The 11,411-nt window shown below is 44.5% G+C and overlaps 1 protein-coding gene across 6 annotated transcripts in view; it reads left to right on the forward strand.

The window, feature by feature from the left end:
- The window catches only part of LOC113652674 (trichohyalin-like), a 30,160-nt gene that overhangs the window by 17,940 nt on the left and 809 nt on the right, over positions 1-11,411 (forward strand). For 3 of the 6 annotated variants that reach the window (XM_047822760.1, XM_047822766.1, XM_047822765.1), the window contains one exon: positions 3,989-4,889. In XM_047822760.1, coding sequence (XP_047678716.1) covers positions 3,989-4,327 — 339 coding nt within the window. In that variant the 3' untranslated portion in view covers positions 4,328-4,889. Of the gene's footprint in view, positions 1-3,988; positions 4,890-10,234; positions 10,559-11,411 lie in introns of those variants that run through there. The other 3 variants (XM_047822762.1, XM_047822761.1, XM_047822763.1) reach the window with 3 other exon arrangements.

Raw genomic sequence — 11,411 nt, forward strand, 5'->3', positions numbered from 1 at the left:
ACACACACCAATATACAATACACACATGTCGATACACACACCGATATATAATACACACACGCTGATACACACACCAATATACAATACACACATGTCGATACACACACCAATATACAATACACACACATGTCGATACACACACCAATATATAATACACACACGCCGATACACACACCAATATACAATACACACATGTCGATACACACACCAATATACAATACACACATGTTGATACACACACCGATATATAATACACACACGCTGATACACACACCAATATACACTACACACACACACGCTGATACACACACCAATATACAATACACACACACGCCGATACACACACCAATATACAATACACACACACGCCGATACACACACCAATATACAATACACACACGCCGATACACACACCAATATACAATACACACACAGGCCGATACACACACCAATATACAATACACACACAGGCCGATACACACACCAATATACAATACACACACACGCCGATACACACACCAATATACAATACACACACACGCCGATACACACACCAATATACACTACACACACACACGCCGATACACACACCAATATACAATACACACACACGCCGATACACACACCAATATACAATGCACACACACACGCCGATACACACACCAAAATACAATACACACACATGTTGATACACACACCAATATACAATACACACAGGCCGATACACACACCAATATACAATACACACACACGCCGATACACACACCAATATACAATACACACACAGGCCGATACACACACCAATATACAATACACACACAGGCCGATACACACACCAATATACAATACACACACACGCCGATACACACACCAATATACAATACACACACATGTTGATACACACACCGATATACAATACACACACATGTTGATACACACACCGATATACAATACACACACATGTTGATACACACACCGATATACAATACACATGCCGATACACACACCGATATACAATACACACAATGACACACACACCAGTTTGCTGTCCTCTCAAAATAACTAAACACACAGCCATTAATGTCTAAACCGCTGATGACAAAAGTAAGTACACCCCTAAGTGAAAATGGACCCAATTCACCATTTTCTCCCCGTGTCATGTGACTCGTTAGTGTTTCTCAGGTGTGAACGGGTGAATGGCTGTGTGTCGAGTTATTTTGAGAGGACAGCAAATGTACACTGTTATACAAACTGTACACTCACTACTTACATTGTAGCTCAGTGTCATTCCTTCAGTGTTGTCACATGAAAAGATATAATAAAATATTTACAAAAATGTGAGGGGTGCACTTACTTCTGGCAGATACTGTACGTACAGGATACACACACCAAGACACACAACCGTGATTTTGTCTGTGTGAGTGTGAATCATTCCAGTCACAGCTGACGGAAAGGGATAATAGATAATAGAGATAAATAGCGATCATCTCTCTCACTCACACATACACACACACTCACACTCACACACACACACACACGCACACACACACACACTCTCTCTCGTCTTCCCTGACCCATCATAACACTGTTATGTGACAGACTCTTTCACACTATTTTCAGCCCTGCAGCACTACACTACATTTTCCTTTTACACCTATCACTGTGCTGTGCATAAGTATTTGCCCCCTTGACCTTTTTCCAACATTTTATAATGTTGCAACTTGTAACTGAAAATAGACTTCACTGGGATTACATGTCTTAAAGATACACCAAATAAATGTGTGTGTTTGTTTTGGGAGGTGTATGACTGTCTATCTGTCTGTCTGTCTGTCTGTCTGACTGACTGTCTGTCTATCTGTCTGTCTGTCTGTCTGACTGTCTGTCTATCTGTCTGTCTGTCTGACTGACTGTCTGTCTATCTGTCTGTCTGTCTGTCTGTCTGACTGACTGTCTGTCTGTCTGTCTGACTGTCTGTCTATCTGTCTGTCTGTCTGACTGACTGTCTGTCTATCTGTCTGTCTGTCTGTCTGTCTGTCTGTCTCTCTCTCTCTAATGTATCTCAGCTTTTATATGAGAAAGAGGTCTAGTCCTGAGCCTCTGCTCACATCTGTGTGTGTGTGTGTGTGTGTGTGTGTGTGTGTGTGTGTGTGTGTGTGTGTGTGTGTGTGTGTGTGTGTGTGTGTGTGTGAGTAATTGTACACAGCTGGAAATATTTATCAGTGCTGTGAAAGTGGCGATACTGGATGGGATGCCTAACACCCAGAGAGGTGCTGGGAAAGCCCTAGAAGACAAACACACCACACACACACACACACACACAACACAAACACACACACACACACAAAATCTCTCTACTAGCAGCAGCAGCAGCAGTAGTGTGTGTGTGTGTGTGTGTGTGTGTGTGTGTGTGTGTGTGTGTGTGTGTGTGTGTGTGTGTGTGTGTGTGTGTGTGTGTGTGTGTGTGTGTGTGTGTGTGTGTGTGAAGTGTAAGCCGTTGTGAAAGCAGAAACATATGTATTTAATGAAACACTATGTCATGCTGTTATAGGATAATAATCAACGACAGGAAGCAGGGTTTCAGTTACCACACTGAAGATGATTCTTGTCCTTTAACAACATGTCCTGAAGTGTCTTTATTCCTCCTACTCCACAGCAATTTCCCAGTCTTCACTTTCTTTTCAGTCCTGCAGTTCCTTTCTGTGGCCATGGGGTGGTGCTGTTTCTCACACGGCTTTGCCTCTGATTCAATGTGGCACGCACATGTGTCTGCTGGCAAGGCTGTCTGAGAATCACTGAGGCGCCTACAGTCATTCTCTGTGTGTGTATGTGTGTGTGTGTATGTGTGTGTGTGTATGTGTGTGTGTGTGTGTGTGTGTGTGTGTGTGTGTGTGTGTGTGTGTGTGTGTGTGTGTGTGTGTGTGTGTGTGAGTGAAATCTGTCAGGCTCTCGGTCTCTCTAACTGAGCGCTAACACTGATTTACCAGCTCCATCCACCATTACACACACACTCTCTCTCACACACACACACACACACACACACACACACACACACACACACACTCTCTCTCTCTCTCTCCCTCTATCTCTCTCTCTCTCACACACACACACACACACACACACCCTATAATACAATAAGATTTTGTTTCTTATGCTAATTTTCTGAGCAATAAAGATGTAGCCAAGAATTATTTTTAGTTTATTATGTAATTTTTAAAGACATTAATAGACATTTTTATGCATTGTATACACCACTTGTCTGTAAGCATTTTATAACACATTCAGAATCCTTTATGAACCATAATTACGTTTGCCTGATATGTTCAACGTTCTGTTCTTCATGTATTTGCAAATTTACAATTTACAATTTACAAAATTTGCACTTTCTATGGGTTAAATGCAGAGAACAAATTCTGAGTATGGGTCACCGTACTTAGCGTACGTCACTCACTCACTCACTGACTTTTTCAGAGTTACAGTTGCCACTTCGCACACACCAACCTTGGGTTTTTTTGTCATACGTGATGGGGAACACAGAGGAAAGACGTTGTTGGTTCTGCCATTACATAATTTGATGATGCTGAAACGCACATATGCTGTAGGCGAGTAAAGCTGCATCGCTCCACCCACTAACACATAATCCACTCCCTGGAACATGAGAGTAACAGATTAACATGCTAGCGACCATCTGAGATTCAATAACAACCACGTTGGGTTTGTGTAGCAACTCGATAGCGACACCTAGCAACCAACCGGAATATTAACAATATTAATTACGTTTTTAAACATCTCAATTTTTCAAACATTATAATCTTGTAATATTTAAGTCAAATGACTCAGTGGGGAAATTGATTATTCGCACAACATCCATTTGCATGTTCATTAAATCGTATCATTTTTGTCAACTGAAGACTTCCAGAAGGGACATTTCCGTCTCTGAGCCTTGTCTCTCCTGTCTTTTCTTGTCCTCCACCTGCTCTTTGCTCCGTAGAACTGTGTGCTGCAGGAGACGGTGAGACGCGAGTGTGAGGAGCGAGCCGAGCTGACGGCCGCCCTGTCCCTGGCGAGAGAGCAGCTGCTGGGTGTCAGACAGACAGCGGTGAACTCCTCCATCCCCCGCAGCTCTGCGTCATCCTCCCTGCCCAGCCTGAGCGCGGGACACAGCCATGATGCCGTCACTGTGGGCAGGAGCACAGCGTCGTTGCACGGAAACTCCCGCCAGCTGTTGCCCTCCCTGCCCCGACTCGCCACAGAAAGACCTGCCCCGGCCATCGAGGCACGCCATCGCATCAGCACAGTGACAGGCAGGAAGGACAAACGCTCCTGCTGAGGCGGAGGCTCTCAGAGGTGTGTGTGTGTGTGTGTGTGTGTGTGTGTGTATAGTGAATACTTACTTTTCACTATAGATGCACAGTTTATCAGAATGGCGTCTGATAGTGACGTCACTGTCTATGAAACAGACGCTCATTTTTAACATGTAATTAAATCGTAGCTAAATAAAATGACTCGACGATGATGAAGATGGAGTGAAGAAGATTCCACCCAGTAACACGTCAAATGTTTGGGTTGTGTTTAATGATTCTGGGTCTGATTTGTTGCTTTAAGTTCGTGCTCGTGTTTCCCTCTAGCTAAAGGACTAAAGCTCTGCTGCATCACTGTCTCTAGCTCTGTAGTGTCGGCACTCCGTCCAGGGTGTATCCTGCCTCGATGCCCGATGACGCCTGAGATAGGCACAGGCTCCCCGTGACCCGAGACGTTCGGATAAGCGGTAGAAAATGAGTGAGAGTGAGAATTCATTATTGTTTCATTATACAGATCAATACGTAAACTTTCCAGTATGGACTTTTACATGTTATAAAAATATTAATAGAATTAAAAGACTTTTACTTTTATTTTCCTAGCTGTAATGTATTAGGAACATACACTGATGCTGGGGTAGGCCTCCGCCCCACACACACACACACACACACACACACACACACACACACAGACACACACAAAGAGCACACACACAACCCTCACACACACAGAGCACACACAGAGCGCAAACACAGAGCACACACACACACACAGAGAGCATGCACACAATACATACACAATATCATGGAGAAACAGGAAGGAGAGAGAGCGTGACAACTGCTCCCAAGCCACCCACAGATTTAAACACTCCCTACCTCCCTCAGTATACAAACACTTTTATTAACACGCACATTTATACAAACACTCACACGCATACACACACACACACTCACACACATTCACACACATTCACACACATACACACACATACACACACATACACACACTCAGACAGTAAAACAAGACTTCTACTTGATTTTTAAGGCACATGTAACTCCCCAGACACACAGAAGCACATAGAGAGTAAAGGTCTATCTCACACTCACTTACCTTCTCTCTCTCACTCACTCACACACACACACACACACACACACACACTGATTCTCACACACCTCCAGGGATGCAGGATACAAATACAAATACAGATTAGAATAACTATGTTAATAGACACTGTAGTATCAGCACTACAACTGTTAAATAAATATATAATATAATATTAGGATGATCCACTTCACTACATACAGTACAGCTTCAGTGTCCTGACGGGATCCTGTCACACTGCCTCATAGCTCGGGAAGCTAGAACCAGTGACTACAGTGTGTGTGTGTGTGTGTGTGTGTGTGTGTGTGTGTGTGTGTGTGTGTGTGTGTGTGTGTGTGTGTGTGTGTGTGTGTGTGTGTGTGTGTGTGTGTGTGTGAGAAACACTGAGGTCCTAGAAATCCCCACCATTAAAGGATATTATTAGAGCAGAAGATGTCTGTATCCTGGTGGATGTGACTGGATGTCTTTGACGAAGGTCATTTCTCTAAATTTTGTGTCCCTTGTCACTTTGGAATTTGTACACACACACACACACACACACACACACACATACACAAGTCTCTCTGTCTCTGTCTCTCTCTCTACTCACGCACACACACACACCTCTCTCTGTCTCTGTCTCTCTCTCTACTCACACACACACACATACACAAGTCTCTCTGTCTCTGTCTCTCTCTCTACTCACGCACACACACACACACCTCTCTCTGTCTCTGTCTCTCTCTCTACTCACACACACACACACACACACACACACACACACACACACACATGTCTCTCTGTCTACTCACACACACACAGACAGACAGTCCAACTGCAGGTGTGACCTCTGATCCTGGTGACTTTTATCCAGGACGGTGTTGAGCTCTCAGTGGCATTCTGTCCACACTTCCTGCACTCTGATGTCACCAGCTTTTCCTCCCCACACAGCTTTAGTGCTGACCCTCATCACGGTCTGATGATGACATATAAAACAGAACCATTCTTCATTTCTTCACCTCACATGCTCGAGATATCCGCAGAAATATCGAGCAAATATCAACAATTAGACCTGGATTACGTGCGGCGCCCCTACGTCCGTTACTATGGAAACGGCACCGTATTAGCACGGACCTGTCGTGCCGTCAGAGCCGTGCTGTTATTCAGAAATAATTCACACCTTCACTTTATTCTCGTCCACATAAAGATGGCGATGCGGAAGCTTTCTGTTTCCTGATCTGCGTCTCATCACTCGAGGTGAAAGTCTCTCATATCAGAGAGGAAATGACCTCTGTGTCTCTCCCTCACTTCTGTTCTGTCAAATAAATGTCTTACTACTGATGTCATTTCATCATATATCTTAACTTTGTCTTCTTTTCTTTTTTGATGATGATGATGATGATGATGATGATGATGTACATTCTGATTAAATATTAGATATTCGGATGATTTATTCATTCATTCATTTTCTACCACTTATCCGAACTTCTCGGGTCACGGGGAGCCTGTGCCTATCTCAGGCGTCATCGGGCATCGAGGCAGGATACACACTGGACGGAGTGCCAACCCATCACAGGGCACACACACACTCTCATTCACACACACACACACACACACACTCTCATTCACTCACACACTACGGACAATTTTCCAGAGATGCCAATCAACCTACCATGCATGTCTTTGGACCGGGGGAGGAAACCGGAGTACCCGGAGGAAACCCCCGATGCACGGGGAGAACATGCAAACTCCACACACACAAGGCGGAGGCGGGAATAGAACCCCCGACCCTGGAGGTGTGAGGCGAACGTCCTAACCACTAAGCCACTGTGCCCCCTACCTCATTCGGATGATTATTTATCATATTAATTGAATGATCATGTGTTAGTTACAGTCTGTTACTTTACGCTGTGTTTGTTCTTCTGAGCAGCTGAAACAAAAAGCAGAATTTTCTACCAACTAATCCTCTAGTGTGTGTGTGTGTGTGTGTGTGTGTGTGTGTGTGTGTGCAGGGCTGTCAAGTGTCACACATTGTGAGTGACAGTCCCTCATGTCAGTCTTTTCTCCCGCTCTCCCACCACACATTGTTTTTTCTCACACAGAAAAACTTTTTGACTATTTATCATATATTTAATGAGCCGCAGCACCCAAAATGTATCAGTCCGCATCGCTGTCTCTATGGAACCGGGCAGGAATCAAACGCGTCTCCCCTGGAGCTCTTAGTCGAGCCTGACACTTATCAGCCAATCAGCAAAAGAAGAGGCTACACAATAGCCAATCAGAAAATAGCACTACTGTATCTGGGTAAGATTTAACGCAACAACCAACAAAAAAAACATTCATTAGCGAGGGTATTTACGATGGTCGGTTTGAACAAAACCTCAACACGAAACAGCTCGTCTCGTGTCCTCAATTATGTCTCTGGACGGGACATTGTCCTCAATCATGTCCCTAAAAATGTCTGGGCTTGTGCTGAACTGTTTTATATGGGAGCAACATTACACATGAAAAAGGGTTCAAAAAGGTAACAAACACTTACAATAAACACTAGTCAAAATCAATCAATCAATCTCTCTCTCTCACTCTCTCTCTCTCACACACACACACACACACACACACTAATAAATGGAAATTGAACAAATACTTTGGTTAAAATGTGGTCAGTGATCCTGGTGAAATATATATATATTTATGGGGTGGTTGGGGGGGGGTGTTGCTGGGGGGGGGTGGAAATGTCACTCTTGCCTGTCTTCAAAACTTGAGAGCCCTGTGTATATATATATACAGTACAGACCAAAAGTTTGGACACACCACCTTTTCAACAGGACAGTGACCCCAAACACACCCCCAGGCTGTGTAAGGGCTATTTGACCATGAAGGAGAGTGATGGGGTGCTTCACCAGATGACCCGGCCTCCACAGTCCCCGGACCTGAACCCGATCGAGATGGTTTGGGGTGAGCTGGACCTCAGAGTGAAGGCAAAAGGGCCAACAAGTGCTAAGCATCTCTGGGAACTCCTTCAAGACTGTCGGAAGACCATCTCAGGTGACGACCTCTTGAAGCTCATCAAGAGAATGCCGAGAGATGCAAAGCAGTAATCAGAGCAAAAGGTGGAGAACTTTGAAGAACCTAGAATATGACACATGTTCAGTCGTTTCACACTTTTTTGTTATGTACGTATATAATTCCACACGTGTTCATTCATAGTTTAGATGCCTTCGGTGTGAATCTACAATTTTCATAGTAATGAAAATAAAGAAAACTCTTTGTATGAGAAGGGGTGTCCAAACTTTTGGTCTGTACTGTGTATATATATATATATATATATATATATATATATATATATATATATATATATATAAAAATATATTGTTTGTATATATCTTGTTTGTGGCCTAGTGAGGTGACATCCAGCAGGAGCAGAGGAACGTTAGTGAGGTGTGATGTTTAATGAGACAGACGTTTCCCCTGATAAAAACACAGCAGCAGGAGCAGGAACCTGCATCACACGGCTCTAGTTATCATCACAGCACCGCAGTGACATCGCGTGTGTGATGACTCTGGGGGAATAGGAACCCCTGGCACCTGTGTGTGTGTGTGTGTGTGGGTAGGTGGGTGTATAGAGAAAACCCTGGGCTTGTGTATGTAAAAAACACTCTTTGTTCCTCAGGGTCCCGCCGCGGCACGACCTCTGTGTGTTAATTAGATTGGCTTATGATGGTGTTGGCGAGGATAATGTGAGAACGGCTCAGAGGGGAAATGGCTTTGCGGCTGGATGTGAATATGTGACGAAGAACGAGTGTGTGTGTGTGTGTGTGTGTGTGTGTGTGTGTGTGTGTGTGTGTGTGTGTGTGTGTGTACAAACACACGCACAAATACACACACGTGCAACAAAGTGCAGGCCTACACACCCTTCCCATAAATGAGGATCATTGTTGAGCTGGAATGTACATACGTCAGGAGAGATGGGCTTGTGTGTGTGTGTGTGTGTGTGTGTGTGTGTGTGTGTGTGTGTGTGTGTGTGTGTGTGTGTGTGTGTGTGTGTGTGTGTGTGTGTGATTAAGCAGCATTCCTTCATTCCTCCTGCTCACACACCCATGAACACCCAGCAGACTTTTAACGTTAAACAAACTTCTCCTTATTAGAAAAAAGAGAAGTCTTTATTTTGTCACATCTACATTACAGCACAGTGAGGGTTAAGGGCCTTGCTCAAGGGCCCAACATTGGCAGCCTGATGGTGCTGGGACTCGAACCCTGATCCTCTGATCAACAACGTTCACATCTTGGGACACCGCTGTCCAAAAGTCACCGTATCAACACTTATATGTTTTTCTGACTAGGCTGTTGCTATAGCAACTATAACGTATTAGAAGGCGCACAAGATATATAAAACTGTTTCCTGTTCTTCATCAGAAACTTCAACACCGATTCATTCTGACGAATCAGACTCACTGACTCAAACAGATCCAAAAGGAACCGGGGATAATTATTTATAGACACGATCCGGTGCAGTCGGACTCCCACCTTTACGGCGTGTGGGGGTGGGACGGATTTTAACACGCAACGTTTTGGAGTTAAAGATTTTTTTATTTTAGAGCTTCCTCTTCACTACGCATCTGTGAGCTTCGTCTGTGCGCTAGAACAAAGTGTCTGAAACGGTGAATAAAACCTCACGTAGGCGTCTTCAGCCCCGAGCGTCAGACACACGGGAGGATGGAACGGAGAGCTGTGTGTGTACGTGTGTATGTGTGTGTGTGTGTGTGTGTGTGTGTGTGTGTGTGTGTGTGTGTGTGGGAGAGTAAGGAACACAGAGATGTGATAGGTTGTACGCCACTTGTGTTCTTGTCCTCTGACACAGTGGAGGAGAAAGAGGAAGGCTGGAGTACAGGGCAGGAGGAGCGAAGGCCTCCCACCCGCCTCCTGTTAAACGAGAGAGAGTGGGAGCTCATGACCGGCAGAAGATGTGGATGCAGAGGAGAGGAAAAAAGATCAAGATGTTAGATCATAACGCGTGAAGAGAAGATTGTTATAGGTCGGTTACGGCTTCCGGGACGCCGCAGAGTCGGAACGGAGCGTAACCACATTCAGGGTCGTGTGTGAACTTAAAGCCGAGACACAGAAAGAAAGAGAAAAGCGTTTAAATGAAAACATGAGCTGTGTGTTTCTGTATGAGAGAGAGAGAGAGAGAGAGAGAGAGAGAGAGAGAGAGAGAGAAAGACAGAAACAAAGAGAGAGAGGGAGAGAGAGCGAATGAAAGAGAGAAAGACAGAGACAAAGAGAGAAAGACAGAGAGGGAGAGAGAGAGAAAGACAGAGCGAGAGAGAGAATGAGAGAGAAAGACAGAGGGAGAGAGAGAGTAAATAGCAGCCAGATGTAGCAGCACCACAGGAGAGGAAGGAGAGACGTGTGAGCTGTTAGGAACAGTCTGATCATCACACATTAAAGGTGTTTTTAAACCGTATTAACTCAGTAGACACCACAGCTTTCCCTCACACTCAAACTCAAAGCATCACAGAAAAAAGAAAGTTCTTTTTAATTCAAGTCTTTAATCAGATTTTTCTTCTTCAACCATCCAACTCTGAGGACGAAGGAAGCCGCTGATAACCACGCGTGGACAGTGAAGATAACCGAGGACTCCGACTCCAGCGTTTACTGGTTTACTCCATGCTGGAAAATACTAAAAAGAAGCCGTTTTGTTTTTAGGAGCTAAGCGACAACCTGCTAACGTTCATCGAGACGCCACCTGCGTTAGCACCAACACACCAGCCCTGGAACCTCACAACACCACGGCTGCTAACGTTTAGCACCAGAAATCAACCCATAAATCTCTCATCCCAAATATTGGGATATGTTCGCATTTAACGTGTGTGGAGTTTTATTGTGCGTCATCGTGTGAATAATTACACGAGCATACAGTAAAGGGCCCTTTGCGGGTGAGTCGTGTCACGTATGTGGGGATTTCGGTGTAACGCTGGCTCACAGAGACAAGGCCATGGAGTTACTGGGAAAGGAATTCATCTCAGCAGCATGAAGCA

The sequence above is a fragment of the Tachysurus fulvidraco genome, chromosome 13, assembly GCF_022655615.1.
Source record: "Tachysurus fulvidraco isolate hzauxx_2018 chromosome 13, HZAU_PFXX_2.0, whole genome shotgun sequence".
Lineage (NCBI taxonomy): Eukaryota > Metazoa > Chordata > Actinopteri > Siluriformes > Bagridae > Tachysurus > Tachysurus fulvidraco.